This window comes from Sciurus vulgaris (genome assembly GCF_902686455.1).
Source record: "Sciurus vulgaris genome assembly, chromosome: 11".
NCBI lineage: Eukaryota > Metazoa > Chordata > Mammalia > Rodentia > Sciuridae > Sciurus > Sciurus vulgaris.
The window spans coordinates 112147976-112166550 of NC_136472.1; the positions used below are offsets into that span (position 1 = coordinate 112147976).

General features: G+C 36.8%; 1 protein-coding gene across 6 annotated transcripts in view; it reads right to left on the reverse strand.

Annotated features, from left to right (window-relative positions):
- SIK3 (SIK family kinase 3) overlaps positions 1 to 18575 on the reverse strand; it is a 243932-nt gene that overhangs the window by 47395 nt on the left and 177962 nt on the right. For all 6 annotated transcript variants that reach the window (XM_079105415.1, XM_079105416.1, XM_079105413.1 and 3 more), the window contains exons 5-6: positions 1581 to 1705; positions 1010 to 1133 (exon numbers count right to left, since the gene is read on the reverse strand). In XM_079105415.1, coding sequence (XP_078961541.1) covers positions 1010 to 1133; positions 1581 to 1705 — 249 coding nt within the window. The remainder of the gene's footprint in view (positions 1 to 1009; positions 1134 to 1580; positions 1706 to 18575) is intronic.

Here is an 18575-nt window from a genome sequence, read left to right on the forward strand (position 1 = left end):
TCCATTGGGGCCGGTACACCTACAAATTCCCGGCCAGGGACACTCTTCTGAAGACTGCATAGCCTAGTTGTTACCTCTTTCAGTATTTACTTTTCCCCACCATACCTTTTCAAATGACCTCCCACCCACCATCCCACATTCCTCTATTTCATTTTTCTCACAGAATTTTTCATTCTCTAATATACTACTAAGTCATCCATTCCAAGGCAACTTAAAGTTAAATCTAGTTCATGTTTCACCTACTTATTCTAAAATGCAAATCCCATGTGCTTATGCTTTGCTGCCAACTCAGGGGACATATGTTCTTCCTTAAAATGAAAAGAGATGATTAAGCAAAGTACACTACTTTCTATATTGTCTCTAAAATATTCTCTTATATGCATATAGATGGAGAAAAAAACTAGATTCTATCTGGGATCTGTTTCCAATGTTAAATTTTTCCAAGAGCTACTTACCCTACTACCCACTCATTTAAAAAACATTTTTTATGAGCGTCTGGAAGATGAGTATTATAAAAGTAGGAAACGAAGTAGTAGAAGATTAAAATACAAGCATGCTTTTCTTTAGCATTTAAAATCACATTTCAATGGGGCCCTAACAAATGGAAGCCCTGCATTATAATGAAAAGGGAGTCGGGTGGGAGGACAGAGGTGAGACAGTTGTATTTACTGTATTGCCTACTGATTCTTTATATACATTATCTCATATAATCCTTATAGTAATACCCCTCCCAAAAATCTCAGCCAATTTGTAGATGAGGAAGCTAAAGCTCGAACAAACCTAGTAATGTGTAGAGCTCAGATTCAAACACAGGAAGGGATATCTGATGCCAATGAAGGTATGCTCTGTTCCTACCAAACCTTACTTCTTGGAGGCAATAGGACAGCAAACGAGCTAAGAAAGGTTGTTAAATGGGACATTTACATTCTATCTCTAGATTCGTGGAATAATTTTGCATGTCTGACCTTCCATGAATCCCATCACAGCTGTGTACTGGCAGCTCCCTTACCTGTGGACATAAAAAATGGGATGCGGAACTTTCCACTCAGCACCCGGGCCCGCAGATTCTGCAGTGTGCTGCCATCGAATGGCAGGGCACCGCACACCAGCACATAGAGGACGACTCCAAGACTCTGCATCCCAAACAGACAGTGTGTACGATTAATTGCATCAGAGGAAATAAAAGAGGTCATTATGGTACGTGTGCTAAGAGTATGGTGAGTCATACACAAGATTATGCAACAAACTTTTTCTGTTTTTATGACAGATAATAAGGGGCACTGTCAAGACCAACCATCTTCAGCATAGTCAACATTATTCTCTGCCTCTAGATACGAATTCGGGGTAACATCCCAAACTTTTCTCAGTGCTTATTCTCTAGGGATAAGGCGAAGCAATAACAGAAAGAATCTCTGTTCTTGACAAGGGTGCCCACCCACACGGAGCCCCGGGGATCTTTTGCAGATGGTGGAACAGTGATCTTGCTCTTCATTCACATGCAGAATTATATGTCCTCCAGAAGGAGGAGAGTGCCACCCAGTGATGGGGTGGATGGGGTGGAAGAGAAGGCAGCTACTTACCCAGATGTCCACTTTGGGCCCATCATACTCCTTTCCTTCAAAGAGTTCTGGTGCAGCATAGGGAGGACTGCCACACCAGGTCTTCAGCAGCTGCCCAGGAGTGAAGAGGTTACTGAAGCCGAAATCTAGAAAGGCAAATGGACTCATGTCATCACAATCCAGCAAGACTAGTCTCTTGTCATCAGTTCAAAGGCCCCAAATCATTAAGTTTGAATATCAAATGCAAAAAGGGAACCTTTAGAAATTATGTAAACAACCACTTGAACTTAAAACAGTGAAATAGAAATACAGATGAGCTGGAATGCAAAAGGTATCTGGTTAACTAAAGTAAACATGATTGATTAATGTCAACAAGAACAACACAGATCCCTTCATAAACCTAGGCAGAGTGAGGTGGGTGGTACTTACACCTTTGAGAATAAAAATGATATTGAATGTTTAAGCTTCTTCGAAATCAAAATCATGGAAGCCTTCTCAGTTGGACCATACATTTCATATTATTTTTTTCTTATGACAAACGTAACACAACTTATGACCATTTAAAAATTGCACAGTGACGTTATCATCGTTAAGGAGGCTGAATCAATGAATATGTTGGGCATGGTGGTACACACCTGTGAATTACAGAGATTCAGCAGGCTGAGGCAGGAGATCACAAGCTCAAGGTCAGCCTCAGCAACTTAGCCAGACCCTGCCTCAAAATTTTAAAAAAGTGGGAGAGTGCTGGGGGCTGTAGCTCAGGTGTAAAGCGCCCCTGGTTTCAGTCTCAGAACGGTGGTTGGGGGGGGATATGTAACTTACTTATAAAGTGAACCAAGAACACTTACATTTTAACTTCAATTCTTTTGTGTTTCAGTACCTCCCCCCTCTTTCCCTCCTTACTATTTTAAAGAGTAGATGGGAGGTAGGAGGGGTTGAATCTTTGGGAGGAATAATGAGAAAATGAGCAAGGATGTCAGGCCAAAGGACAGAGTCACTGACATACAGTTTTATTTATGAACAACCCTTATAACAGGCTAGAACTCCCTCACCCTCACTTCCAACAGGAACTGCCTCCTGCCCCAGGCTTACCACGCTCCCTGCCACTGCAGCAACCCCAAAGGATAGATAGGCATCCACCTAGTACCTGGATCTCTTTGCTCCCTGTCCTAGCTCTACCCTTCTGTTGACAACTCTGCTTCCTTTCGCTGCTTGCTGTCCTTCCTTCTACAGTCTCCGTAAGCATTTGCTGGTTTTGACTGCCTTTCTCGGTTGCTATATATTATTTGGGCGCTGGGGATCCAACCCAGGGCCTTGTGCTTACAAGGCAAGCACTCTACCAACTGAGCTATCTCCCCAGCCCCTTGACTGCCTTTCCTTGCTCTGTATCTTGTTAACTCTTCTGCTCCCACAGCTTCCATTATCATTTGTTTGAGAAAAATTCCCCAAATTTATATTTCTGGTCCTGGTACCGGTCTTCAGTTCCTGCCATAAACTTCGAATTCCTGCTTGGAAAGAAACACTGCAGACCCACGATTTTCCAAAATCAAGCCTGCTCTTCCAGTGATGCTCCTCCAGTAAGGCCTCATTAATGGCATCACCATCTCCGTTACTAGGAATGCTAGAAACACCTTTAATTCCTTTCTCCCTTTCATTTCCCATTTTGAGCTGGTAATACCATTCTTTCTGCTTCTGCACGAGAAGAAGTATGTCTTGGACCCATCTCCTCCCTGCTCTTTCCATTCCCACCATCATACTTGATAATCTCACCTGGGGCCTAATCTGATGCCGGGCTTACTACACGAAGTTGTTTCCTTTCCCATGAAGCCAACCATTCACAGCACAGAGACTATTATACAAATCAGACTTGCTCAAAAACCTTTGGTGGCTCCTTCTGCTTGCAGAATAGTCTTCATCTCTCAGCTTTGTAATTCAAGGTCCTTCCCAGTCCAGCCCCTTCCTACCTTTCCAACTTATCCCTGGCCATTCCAGCATTACTACACCATTTACGTCCTATGTATACATGCCTTTCTTAGCATTTTCCTTTCTGTGCCATGCCTTTTCCTTTCTTTTCCACCTTTAAGATATCTCTCATTTCCAAGGTCCAGTCAAATGTTATTTCCTGTATGAAGCATTAACTGATTTGTAGCAGACAATACTATGCGGATGGCTTCCTCCTCGGTGCTGCAGAGACCTTTGTTTACACCTTTGCATTCCTATTACCACTGTGCCTAACATTATTCTCAGCTGTATTATGTATTTATACCTTCCACTATTTAGTGAATAGAGGGGCTATAGTTTTACTTATCCTTGTCTTCACACACTGGTGGGTTTTTGTTTTTTGTTTTGTTTTGGGTTTTTTTTGGTATAAGGGACTGAACCCAGGGAGGCTTTATCACTGAGCTACATCAGTGATGTATTTTGGAGACAGAGTCTTGCTAAATTATTTAGGAGCTTGCTGAGTTGCTGATGCTGGCCTTGAACTTGTGATTCTCCTGCCTCAGCCTCCTGAGTCACTGGGATTACAAATGTGTGCCCAGACATACAATGTTTCTAAAACATAGCAGAAACTCAAAAGAAGGTCACAAACTTTAACTGCAATAAAAATCACTGGGTCAGCCTCTCTCCCACTCTTGGTTCTAGTGTCCTCTTCTACTGACAATGGTGGCTAGCCAGCTACTACAGTCTCTACCTCCTAGCCATACATCACAAGGTTCTAAAATTATCTCACTGATCACAAGAGGTTTGGAGGTTAGACCATGATTAATCATTATGGCTTAGAATCATAATTAGAATTGTTATGAAGGAATTCAATATTCTTGTTCATCAATGAATATAAATGTCTCTTCTGTGAAGTCTTCCAGAATCCCCTATAAGAAACATCCCCTACTTTCTCTGTACTCCCTTGTTACTGTCTTTCCCCTTTATTTTAATTATTTTCACATATGGAAAATGTATTCTGGTTTTGTATAAACAACCTATTCCTCTTATAGAGATCTTTCTTTCTCTCTAGTTCCTTAAGATCTCTTTGTCTCTGATTGTTTCACAGTACCCAACATGATATTAGGGTGCAGGAGTGCACAACTATAATCCCAGCTACTCAGGTGGCTGAGACAGGAGTATCTTGAGTTTGGGTCTAGCTTGAGCAACCCAGCAATACCCCATCTCCAAAAAAAAAAAAAAACCCATAAACATGGTATTTAACAAATGTTGACCATGAATAAAACTGCATTTAAAGCTCTATTAACTAACCAAAAGTTTATAAAACATCACAACTTTAATTTGTAACTTGAAGTCTACACACTAAAGGCTATCAAGATTTTTCTTAAGAGTACAGAGAGTCTGCTAAAAAATCCCAGCAAATATTATTCAGCAAAGTAAATGTCTTTGAGAATAATGTAGAAAGACTACCCTTAATTAAAAAAAAAAAGACTGGCCTTCTCCACAGTGCAAGTGGAGGCATGAGGATAGATTCTGACATTGGTGTGACTGGATAGAAAAGTCCAGAAGAGAGAATTATGGAGTTTTTGTTTGAATGGCAAATGCATCAGTTTAAGCAATGACTTTAACCCAGTTATCTTTACATTTTTCCAAATAAGCAGCTTAAAATATACAGATTTCTCATTCTGAACCAGGAATGCTCTATCTATAATTAATAGCCTTTTCATACATTTACTCTGCTAGGGAAGGCAAGGCACAAACTTAATACTATGAGCTGGTCTATGTATCTACCAAACAGGAAATCTTTACAAAGAAAACAATATCAAAGGAAATGAACTTCAGCGACTAAGACTGCTATTGGGTGAAAAATTAATGCACAAGAATGAATGATGTATATTGGGCCTGACAATTAAAGAGGTTCACATTTGGAGAAGCACCTGCTTTCCCAGCACGTTATGATCAAATAGCTGGCTTAACTGGCTAGTCCCAATGACCAGATTCAAGACTTCAGTAAGGGTCAACAACAACAAAAAATCCTGATGACTTGCTCTTATTTCTTATTACATACCAAACAAAATCTTCTAGCCTTGCAAACCTGTGAAGAGGTCTTCTATAATCACTCCAAGTATTGTTCTTACTTCTAACTTTAAGTCTTTTTATTTAAGCAAAATTTGCCATTCTCTCCTCACTATGATAGATTTTGCCAAAATGAAGGCAACTTCTTCCTCCAGTTAACAAGCCTGAGGTATCCCAATTCTCTCTTTAATGTACTAACGCTATAGGAACTGGTCCACCTTCGCTTTTACATGTGCGTATTATTATAAATTGAAGTTTGAACACAACTACTGAATGGAAATGTGATTTGTCTACCTAGACAACTGAAAAAAATGAAGGCTCATCCAACTTAGAAAATTCTCATAACTAAAGTTAAAGTAACAAGTAAAAAGAATGAGGAAGTCTTACTGTCTGACCTTAGAATACCAAAGCAGCAAGTAAAGAAAAGCTTTAGAAACTAAGTTTGATATGTTACCTTGAGCGCAGAAAATCACATTTCCATTCAGTAGTTGTGTTCAAATTATTTTGGCTCTGAAGCTGCTTTTGTTTATATTTTTCATTTTTTATTTACTAGAATTTCCTACTCTCAATGTCTCTTTTACAGATCTCTAAAAAATGTCCTTATTTCCCTTCACTTATTTATTGAACTTGAGTTTATAGAACACTTCTCATGTGTGGAGTCATGTGTTAGTTCCTATGAAGAACCAAAGGCATAAGAGAATTTTGGCGCCCAACTCAAAAAGGAGACCAGAACTTAGCTGAGTGGCCAGGATCTGGAGGGGGGTGGGGGGGAGACGTGGAAAGGAAATTCTGAATGGAGGTGAGGGTCACAGCTTCATGAGCAAGGGAAGGACACTTAGAACTAGCTTGCTAAGTTCAAAGGACCATAAAGAGACTGCCCTGGGTATGACACAGGGCTTGCACAGATAGGTGATAAGAATTTTCTATATGAATGCACAGAAGCATCCAGCCAAATGAAGTGTAGCTTTAAACGATAAAACAAGAACCTCAGACTTCATCCTGTGGGCGCCTGCTTTTCTCTTTTCTTCTTTTTTTCCCCAAATTTAAAATTTTTATTAGACTTCAGATATAAGGAATTTGATTATGAATTAATTATAAACTTTGGTTCTTGACACATTCCCACTATTATTCCATTCAAGGACTGCTTTTACTTTTAATATATTTTTAAATACTTTTCTAAATTTTTTAAAGATATTGATAGACTTATTTTATTCATTTACTTACATGTGATGCTGAGAATTGAACCCACACATGATAGGCAAGCTCTCTACCACTGAGCCACAACCCCAGCCCCCCTATGGCTTTTTGAGTAAAGAATAAGAAACAAAAGAAATATTCTATAAAATTCATTGATTTACAGTATACTGTTAGTTCAAAGAGTTGTGTAACCATAACCACAAGCAATTTTAGAGCACTTTTATCCCCCAAAAAGAAACCATGTACCAATTAGCAGTCACTCCCCATTTCCCCAACTTTTTCACCAGAGCCCCAGTCCTGGGTATTCACTTATCTACTTTCTTTCTATATAGACCTGTTTATTATGGACATTTCACATAAACTTAATCATATGATACAAGACCTTTGTGACAAGCTTCTTATAATGTTTTCGCCCATGTTATACCACATATCAATACTTTTTTCTTTTTTTATTGTTGAGTAATATTCCACAGTATGGATATACATCATGTTTTATTTATACATTCATCCATTGTTGGACATTCAGATTGTTCCTACTTTTCACTCGTCTGAATAACTCTTCTACAATCATTCATGTAAATTTTTGTATGAAAGAGTTTTCATTTCTCTTGGATATACACCTAGGAATGGAACTACTGGGTCATATGGTAACTCTACGCTTAAGTTTCTGAGGAACTGCCAAATGATTATTCAAAGAGGCTGCCCGATTTTACATCCCCACCAGCAATGTACAGTGTTCCAATTTCTCCACATCTTTGCCAAGAGTTGCTACTGTCTTTATTATTATTATTAAGCCACACTAGTGAGTGTGAAGTAGTATCTTACTATGGTTTTGATTTACATTTCCCTCATTAATACTGTGCATCTTTTTGTATGTTTATTGGCCATTTGCATATCTGCATGGGAGAAATATCTATTCAAATCTTTTTTCTCATCTTAAATAAGGTTCTCTTTTTATTATGAAGTTTTAAGAGTTTTAAAAAATGTATTCTAGATAGACATCTTTAATATGATTTACAACTATTTTCTCCCAATCTTTGGATTGTCTCTACAATTTCTTCATGGTGTCCTTGGATGCACAGAAGTGTTTTCTGTTTTTATATTTTATTTTTTATTTTTTTTGGTGGTGGTGCTGGGGATTGAACTCAGGGCCTTGTGCATGTTAGGCAAGCACTCTACCACTGAACTACATCCCCAGCCCAGAAGTTTTAATTTTGATGAGTCTAGTTCACCTATATTTTCTTTTGTCACTTATGCATTTGGTGTCAATGCAAAGAAAATGTAATTCTTTCTGAAGAGGTTGGAGGACCAATCTCAGAGGCAATAAGGAGCTGGAAATTTTGGAGTAGACAAGTCATGTGATGAAAATTAATCTGAAAGCAAGATTAACTTGGGTGTGAGACTGAAGACTTGTGCTAACGGAGGAGTAGTGAAAATGAGAAAGATAATTCAAAATATATTTTAAAAGTAGACAGTATCTGGTTACAAACAGAATATGTGGGATGAAAAAAGAAGGAAAATTAGAGAATATGGCCTTACAATGTTTGGGTAGATAACAGACTTAAGTTTCTACTTAGGAGCTGACATGAGAAGGAAAAAGAAACTACTATTTCATATATTTTTAGTTTGAGAAGGTAATAAAATATTTAAGTGGAGATGTTCTGAGGAACTGAGTTTTAATAAGTGTTTAAGATATTGCTGAAAAAATAAAGAAAAGAGGTGAACAGGATTGTTTAAGAAACACTCAGAGGTACTTTCTACTCACAGGTTCAAGAATAGAAAAAGGATGCAGAACGAAGGAGAGAGAGGCTGAAGGGAAAAAAATCAGAAGAACAGTATTATAAAAAGAAAGCTGAGAGGAGAAAAATATTTCAAAGAAGGAAAATGGGGTATATAGCACCCATATAATGTCATCCAAGTATTACACAACTTTTATTTTGGGGAAACAAAGATGACATAGTTAGTATTGCTTTGCAATGGTATTATTTCTGCCAGGCATGGTAGCTCATGCTGTAATCCCAGCACTTTGGGAGGCTGAGTATGGAGGATTACAAGTTCAAGGCTAGTCTCAGCAACTTAGCAAGACCCTCAGCAACTTAGTGAGACCCTGTCTTAAAAAAAATAATAAAAAGGGCAGGGGATGTAGCTTGGTGTAAAGCACCCCTGTGCCAACCCCAGTACCACCCCTAATAAAGAAAAAAATGGCTTAATTTCCCCCTCAGAATTTTTGTTTGTTTGCAAGTCATAGGTATCAACTATAAACAATCCATATTCATTCTGAATAATCCATAACGCATCATAAGTAATTTCATACCATGTTTGATGGTAGATAGAAATAATCCTAAATTATTAACAAATTCTGAGTACTTAAAAATGAGCAAGTTGGCTATAGAGTTGAGTGGAAAGACCCCTGGAGGGAGTCCAGTATCTTGGAAAGACCTAGAACTGGATGTCCTTGATTCATTTCTCCATACAGTTTTACCATTTGGTCAGCACTCTGAACTATATGGTATAAAATAAAAGGATGTTTGTTTAAAGGACACTGTCAAGTGCTGTGCTACGTATAGTACCTCATATTTATTACCTCGTTGAGATAAGTGTTATTTTTGCTTTGTCTGACAAAAATAAGGTTCAAAAGCTGAGACCAGGCTCAAGTTTAAAGTTAAAAATAAGTAAGTACTAGATTTAGCCTGTACTGGCAGTCTTATGCCCTCACACCCATGCCTGCATGGTGCATTCGGCATCGTGTGCATGTTTATATTTAGGTAAATGAACATCCAATGGATTACTTTTATTATAACTTTCAAGTTTCTTTGTTATTATAGTCTACTGATTGTCATCTTATTATTGACTATATTAACCCTTTGGCCTTCACTATATTCCCAAAGGCATATAGTGCTTGTGTGTTTATAAGAGAGAAAGACAGTGCGCAAGCAAACAAGCAAGTCAATAGACATAAAAGTTGAACTTAATTAAGGAGAAAAATAAATTAAAACCACAATAGGACAACTTACACACTCAACAGGTTAACAAATGTTAAAAAGGATAGTAATAGTAAGCACTGAAGGTGACACTGAACAACTAGAGTTCTCACACAGACCAGTTGGCCATTACTAAATGAAAACTGAAAACAGACATACTCTATGGCCTAGGCAACTTCCCCCCAGGAGTGCACTCTCATATGTTTAATAATGCACATTAACGTAACAGAGAAACTGGCAGAGGTGTTTAGGAATGATCACTGCAGCTGTTACAGCCTAACTGAAAGCAAATACCTATTCATCACCTGATGAAACAATGGAAAAATAACTTGTGGTGTATTCATATCATGGCACATTATATCAAAATAAAAATGAATGACAGCCATATAAATAATATGGTTTAATCTGACAAAAATACTAGTGTAAGAAATAAAACACAAAATAATATAATCAACATGATTTCATTAAAGTATAATTTAAAAAGCAAGCAAAACTATATTGTTCAAGGAAGGGCCTACTGTATATTATATTCAATATAAATAGCATTCGCTGAAGCAAAATTGAGTAATATAAAGACACTAGTTACTTCTTAAGGCAGAGAAGGGGCTGTGAAGGGGCTACAGACTGCTAATGAGAGATATGGGTTTTTTACTTAATGGAAACAACACAGTATTTGCTTAAGTGTATGCATATGCTTATAGAATATTTTCTATTCACAAACATAGTATTTTATAATAAGAGAAGGAAAGAAGAAGGAAAAACAATGGCTCATTTTCCCCCATTTTTATTTCTTGTATCTGGAAGCAGGGACCTCTAAGCAATCACTGGGTGTTTTTTTGTTTGTTTGTTTGTTTTTGGTTTTGTACCAGCGACTAAACCCGGAGTGTTAACCACAAAGTCACATTCCTAGCCCTTTTAATTTTCTTTTTTTTTTTAATTTTGAAGCAGGGTCTCACTCGGTTGCTTAAAGTCTTGCTAAGTTGTCAGGGCTGGCTTTGAACCTGCAATCCTCCTGCCTCAGCTTCCCGAGCTGCTGGGATTACAGATGTGCACCACTGCCCTGGCTTCCCTGGGGTTTTGAGGGCAGAGACTTGACTATTTTTCTTACAACTGATTTCCTTGAGCCTAGAACAATGCCTGGCAGAAAAGAAGGCACTTAATAAATATCTAACAAATCATTCACTGTTCATCTATGAACAGGGTGGGAGGGAGAAAAGAAAGAAAATGGAGTATATAAAAAAGGAAATGCATGCATGAGAAATCAAGAGCATAGCAATTGCTAAAACAGGGATCTCACTAAAGTTTTTGTTGAAAACAGCAATAATCCAATGTGAAGGAAAGTTATGTAAATTAGAAAGACTTTATATTCAAGGATAAAGTTATAGTTAAATGCAATTTTAGGCCAGGTGTGGTGGCGCACACCTGTAATCCAGTTCTTTGGGAGCCTGAGGCAGGTTGATTACAAGTTTGAGACCAGCCTGGGCAATTTATTGAGGTTCTGTCTTAAAATGAAAATAAGAGAAGGGTTGAGGAGACAAAGTCCAGTGGTAGAATGTTCCAGGTTCAATTCCAAATACTGAGAAAAAAAAAATTAAAGGAGGAGTAAATTTTTTTTTTTTTTTTTTTGCAGCGCTAGGGATTGAACCCAGGGCCTTGGGTGCTTGCAAGGCAAGCACTCTACCAACTGAGCTATATCCCCAGCCCTAAATTTTTGTTTTTAAAGCACTGGTTTTGAACACAGGATCTTGCACATGCTATACAAGCATTCTAATATCCTAGCCCTTTTTTTGATTTTTAATCTGGAGACAGGATTAAGTGCCCATAGAATCAAAGAAAATTTTTTTCTTAATAACTTGTATTAATAGGAGACAAAGTATATATTATGTATAGACAATTTAAAAATGTATTTTCATCCATAATGTGACTGGCTTTTTCACATCAAAGAACATTAAAAAATTAACTTCTTTTAATTCAATATGTGTATCTTTTTTTATTAAAAATCTTTTTTTATTTTTACAGACTACATTTTGATTCATTATACACAAACGGGGTACAACTTTTCATTTCTATGGTTGTATGCAATGCAGATTCACACCACTCATGTAATCACACATATACATAGGGTAATACTATCTGTTTCATTCTACTATCTTTCTGTCCCCCACCCCTTCCTACCCCTTTTTCCTCTACACCATTCAAAGTTCCTTCATTCTCCCCCGCCCCCTTATATATTGTCATGCACTTATCAGAGAAAACATTCAGCCTTTGGTTTTTTGGGCTTGGCCTATTTCACTTAGCATGATATTTTCCAACTTCATCCATTTACTTGTAAATGCCATAATTTTATTCTTCTTTATGGCTAAGTAATATTCCATTGTGTATATTTACCACAGTTTCTTTATCCATCATCAATTGAAGGGTATCTAGGTTGGTTCCATAATCTAGTTATTGTGAATTGAGCTGCTATGAACATTGATGTGGCTGCATCACTGTAGTATGCTGATTTTAAGTCCTTTGGGTATAAAACAAGGAGTGGGATAGCTGGGTCAAATGGTGGGTCCATTCCAAGCTTTCTGAGGAATCTCCATACTGCTTTCCAGAGTGGCTGCACCAATTTGCAACTCCACCAGCAATGTATGAGTGTGCCTTTTTCCCCACATCCACACCAACACTTATTATTGCTTGTGTTCTTGATAATAGCCATTCTATCAATATGTATATCTTAAGATAAACATGCTTATAAACTATCAAGTCATAAAATATGAGTGGCCATAAGAAAACAAAAAACCTGGACAGAATTAAAAGAAAACAACAACAACAAAAAACTAGATAACCAAAAGTTGGCAAACCTTTCAGATAATCTTAACTCTTCCCTACTTTTTTTCTGATTATAATCTTAAAGTTATTCAAATTCCATAGGTAACAAACCAGTGAACAGACAGCCTATCACTTCTCTAAAACCACAGGTGCTTGGGGGTTGGAGAAGTCTTCTAATGTAGCAATGATCAGAGGTGGGGCCTGGGGAAAGTGATAGGATCATGAGGACTTTGACCTCAGCAATGGCTTAATCTGTTGAGGGATTCCTATTTGGTGACATTTTTAGGAGGTGGTGAACTCTAGGCCGTGGGGCCTAGTTGGAGGAAACAGGTCGCTGGGGGTATGCCCGGGAAGAATATTTCTTGTTCTGACAACCCCCCCGTGCATCCATTGCTATGAGGTAAGCAACTGTTCTTCACCATGCCCTCTGAAACCCTGAGCCAAAATAAGTCTTTCCTCCTCTAAGTTGTTCCTCTCAGGTACTTTGACTACAACGATGAAAAGCTGACCAACACACTATCGCAGGCTGAAGTTCAGCTGACATTAGGGTTAGGGTTAGGTCAAACGCTTATCAAACGTGAAGAGAAAACAGAAGAGTGACAACTTCAGTATACAGAACATGAAGAACAACAAAAGAACACTAAACCTCAAGGCAAAGAAAAGATTCGGTGCTGAATTGAAAAAGATCCAAAAGCACTCATGATTTTGAAGTACACTAATAAATGCCAAAGAAAAGGTGGGGGGGGGCAGTGTTAACATCAAAGCCCTATAAAGAATGTCTGTTCTTATAACAATATGGAGTAGATCAAGTAAATTATGATACATCTACTTGATACGTAACCATTAAACACGACTATTATATGGAGCAGCATGGGGAAATATCTCATATAATACAAAGGACAAAAGCAGCATATAAAATTATATATATATGGATTATAATTATGGAAAACATGCATAGGAAAAATGATAAAAGGAAGTGCATTCAAAATGATAGTCTTTGTGCTGGCAATATAGCCCATTACATAGAGTGCCTGTCTCCCATGCTCGAGACCAGTGTTCGAGACCCCAGCACTGTTAGATCACGGAAATTACAAACAAACAAACGAGACCGAAATGATAGTCTTAGACATGGGATGATAATAGTTTGAATAGTTAGAAATCTGTTCAAATTTCCTATAGTGTGCTTGTATTAATCTATAAATAAAATTTTTATTTTAAATATAAAGATGTTAAGACATCTTGAACACTAAGAATTAAAACACTGACCCAAAAAAACAAAGGCCAAATGTTTTCTCTGATACGTGGCTTCTAATCCATAGAGGAGGGGATGTATAGAGGAATTTTGGATTGGGCAAAGGGAGTGAGGGGTGGGAAAGATGGTGGAATGAGATTGATATCATTAACCTAAGTGCTTATATGATCGCACAAACGGTAGGACTCTACATCACATACGACCAGAGAAATGAACAGTTGTGCTCCATTCCTGTACAAGCAATTGAAATGCATTCTGCTGTCACGTGTAACTAATTAGAACAAATAACAATTTTAAAAAATAAAATAAAACACAAAGAAGTAAGTTTCAGATAATTCTCAGGTATCGATGAAAATAAAAATATTTTACATCCTTTATTACTTATTGACAATGGGAAAGGTTTATGACCTAAAAATTCAACCTTCAGATGATGACTGTTCTAAAATGTTCCAGAAGAAAGGAGACTCGAAAAACCCAGTCACAAAGTGGGCAAGATGGATACTCACAACCACACATCAAAAGTCCTGTGGTTGGAGTTTTTCTCTCATGTGGCCTTTGGTCATTTATTTCTGCACTCATAAATGGCTCTTAACGTAATTTGTTAAGTATCTTTTTCCAGCCCCCAACACCCTGGTTGGTTACCATTTGTGTGTAGACTGAAATGGCAACTTAAATCCCTTTCTCTTAATAGAGAGTCACAGACTTTAATTTGAACCATATGTCTGTCTTCTAGGATGGTTTAAATACCAGAGTTATTATCAATTTTGAAACTTGAAATTCTTTGTTCTAGGCAAGATCAGGAGCCTGGGGCTATATGAGGGAGTGACATTATATCCCCCCAAATAAGTGTATCATCAACTGGATATGTGTAATGTGGTAGAAGAAAGAGGGAAAAAAGGGTGGCACTAATTTAAAAGGACTACTGCAACGAGAAATTTTCTTATTTGGTTCATTTCAGAGCAATACCCTTGACTTCTTTTTTGGCTGACCAAAGAACAATCTAAAGTAGATATAAACAGACAGGCACAACCAGGAAGTTCTAATGTTCTCAATGTTTGCAAGGCAATACAGTACAGTTGCACTTGACAGCCACCCTCTCTAAGGGTAACCTGGCTTCATTTCCTTGCTATATAAAACGATCAGCTTGGAAGTGTAGAGCAGAGGAAAAAAGTAAAGTGAGAATATACTAACTGATCTTATATGAACCACCTCACGGGACAACACTGTGATAAGACCCTCCATTTTTGCAAATCTGAAAGTTTTTGAGGACTTACAACCACAATATGGTGACTGCATTAGAGACAAAGACAAAAAGCAAAAATAACTTTGGTCCTTGACTAATTTCTCAATGAACTTAAAGGAGATGGGAGGTGGAACAAGATGTTAGGTATTCTTGATAGAAAAAACTCAAAGAACCAAAGATTAATAATGGTGGAAAAACATATCCTAGGATTCAGATGGTTAAATGAACTATTGAAATCGAACATGACACAGATAGGAACTAATTCTGCTTTTCCTCCACAATCTTACTGGCTGAGAAATCATGTGACCCAAAGGCTTTATTTTGAATTGAACAAAACATGAGTCAACCGTGTGGATCTCAGGATTATGGTAGCGATGAAGGATGTTTCAAAGTTCCCAAGAATCACAATATTAGTTCACTCTTAAAAACAGGTCTCGGGAAGTCCTCAGTATTTAGCAATCACTCCAACCTCTGGCTGAACTTCCTGACTAGAAGCTATAAAGAGGTAATGCCAAAAACTACTGACTCACAGACCAAGCACATACATACAAAAGAAAATTCCCTCATGGGGGGAAAAATCAAGTAATCAACTTATTTTGGGGAAATATGGACCAGCATCATATTGGTATTTTTAGCGTATGACTTGGTATTTTCCCCCAACACTTCTTAGTAAGTAGGCTCACTGAACATAGCCATTTTTAAATGAAGCAATAAATGAATCTCCTCTACTCTATTAGAGACAGCACTATCCTAACACTTCTCATAAAAAGTCCAAAAGCAAAAAACCCTCCCCTACATAGAATCTTTACATCAAACTTGGTGTTAAGTAGGTGTACAAAAGAAAGGGTTATAATGAGACACTTTCTACAAGATAGGTAAATAATACTCATTCAATTCTTGAAAATATTACTGAGTACTATTACAGTTATAGTTCTAAGTCCTAACAATTAAAACAGTAAACCTAATCACTCAATCAGGTAAGTTTCTAATATGGATAGGCAAGCAAACTATAAAAAAATTAAGAGTACCTTTTATACAACATGATGCATCCATCTCATATCCTCAACAAATTAAACATATCAAGTGAAAATATAGTATACAAGCATAATAACAATATTTTCCAAATTAAAAATTAAGATATGTGATTATCATTTAAGAAGCTCTAAAATGTTACCTAGAAATTATGTGCAGGTAATAAAAAGTTCTCTTAGTCAAAGCTAATAGAAAAAACAAATTCAAATGAGGTGCCTGAAAGGTAATGTGTAGATATGTTTATAGGAGTATTCCAAATCTTCTGATGGCCACAACTGTGCAATGAGAAAAGACAGACAGGGTCCCTATCAGGAAGATACCCATGAAATAATTACACAGATAGGTGAATGATAATAATCATTCCATGAGTTTTAAAGAAAAGTCCAGGGGGTAATTGGTATATAATGGAGAAAAGGTTTTTTTTTTTTTTTTTTTAGTACCAGGGATTCAACTCAGGGGCGCTCAACTACTGAGCCACTTTCCCAGCCCTATTTTTCTATTTTATTTACAGAAAGGGTCTCACTGAGTTGCTTAGTGCCTCGATTTTGCTGAGACTGGCTTTGATCTCGTGATCCTCCTACCTCAGCCTCTGGAGCTGCTGGGATTACAGGTGTGCACCAATTCTATCCAGAGTTCAGAAAAACCTCTCAATGTGATCAAGAAAACCAAGGTTACACTTGGATTAGCATGTAAAGAAAACTGCCATCTACTTAATTGTACAGTTAACCATTATTTTCCAACTTCTTTGACTCACCAACTATGAAGTATGTACTAATTTAAAACCTCTCAAAAAATTTAAAATGTAATTTTGTTATTTTTGCATGATTTATGATAAAGTAGTGAATTGAAATAAAATAAATTTCATTTTACATAAGCATATTATTTTTAAATTGATTTAAAACTTCTTTATGAATTTTCAGACAAATCACTTTAGAAGTGACTCACACTAATTTATTTAAATTACATAAGAAAATGTATTCATTCCACATAGATATATCATGTTTAGTTTGGAAGCTATATATATATTCAGATTATAATGCCTAAAATAGATGGAAATAGATATTATGATCTGGCATTTGGAATGTTTACATATTTGAACCAAAAACACAAACTTATTTCTTTTCATTTTTTTTAAATGATAAAATGGATTAGCAAGTTATAGGCTATAATGTATAATCACTTCTCTGCAAATAATACACTATGAATGTGGATATTCTTTAATCCAAATAAATCAAACTACAAATAATATCTGGATGATTGATAGCAAGGGGTTTATGTGTATAAAATTTATATGTATTTATACCTTCTACATTTAAGAAATATGGGAAGGCCTAAATAATTACTTCATTTATTGATTCCTAAAAAATAGAAAAGGCAAGAGAAACCATTATCATTTTTTACGATCTGAATCCCCAGGAACACTTGAGAACCTGAGGATTCAGAAATTGCCGACTAGGAAAAGATCCTATATGTTAACTGAAGTGTTAAGGGTGGTCTGTGTGTAGCCTGAACAAAGACTTAAAAGACCACACATAGCAGGATGTTTTTAAAGGTCTAGATGTGAAACACCATGCTGACTACAAGCAAACAAATGTTTCTGGACACTAAGAAAACAAATATAAATATCATACTTGCTCTCTTCTGATTTTACAAGAACTGATAAAAAATATATTTCATGACTCAAAAATAAGAACCTAATTCTGAACTAATGGGAATTTTTACTAATATTTTGGCACCTAGCAAAACCTAGCTAAGAAATTAGTCTCACTCTTGTTATATCTCTTTAATTTTAAGTTTCTACCACATTTTCCACAACACAATGAAGGCTTCTGAGGTAAAGTGAAGGAGCATGTCAGGCGATTTGTTAAGTCTCTTCCCAACATCACATTATAGTTGAGGATCTTAAGATCATGGAAGAAAAAAAGTTGGGGAAACATGGTTCTGTGTAGATTCATAAAAGTTCTTATAGTTCCTAAATTCACAAATAACACCACAACACTGTAAACAGAATAGCAATGTTCTTTTAAAACACCATGAATTAGGAACTATAGGTAAATGTGCACCTAATTTTCTTCAGTCATCCCTTGATTACTTGAAGTATTTTAAACTTATCATTTTCTACAGCTTCAATAAGATGCTAATAATCTTATTTTTTTTTTGTTCCAGGTATTATGTAGATTAAGATACAACTCTGGCTTTTAATCGTTTGTCCATATTTTATTCATTTATACTTTTAACTGACAAATAATAAATATGTACCTATATGGCATGTGATAGTCCAATAGGGGTATGGAATGATTAAATCAGACCAATTCACGTATCGATTACTTCACATACTTATCATTTCATTATATTAAACGCTGTGCAGGACATGGGCCCCAAAACAGAGAGCAATCTAAAATCTCAAGATGACTGGGGAGAGAACAAGCATATTGCCGTTCAACTCTCTCCCTTCAGCTTAGCTTCCTTTTCCCATG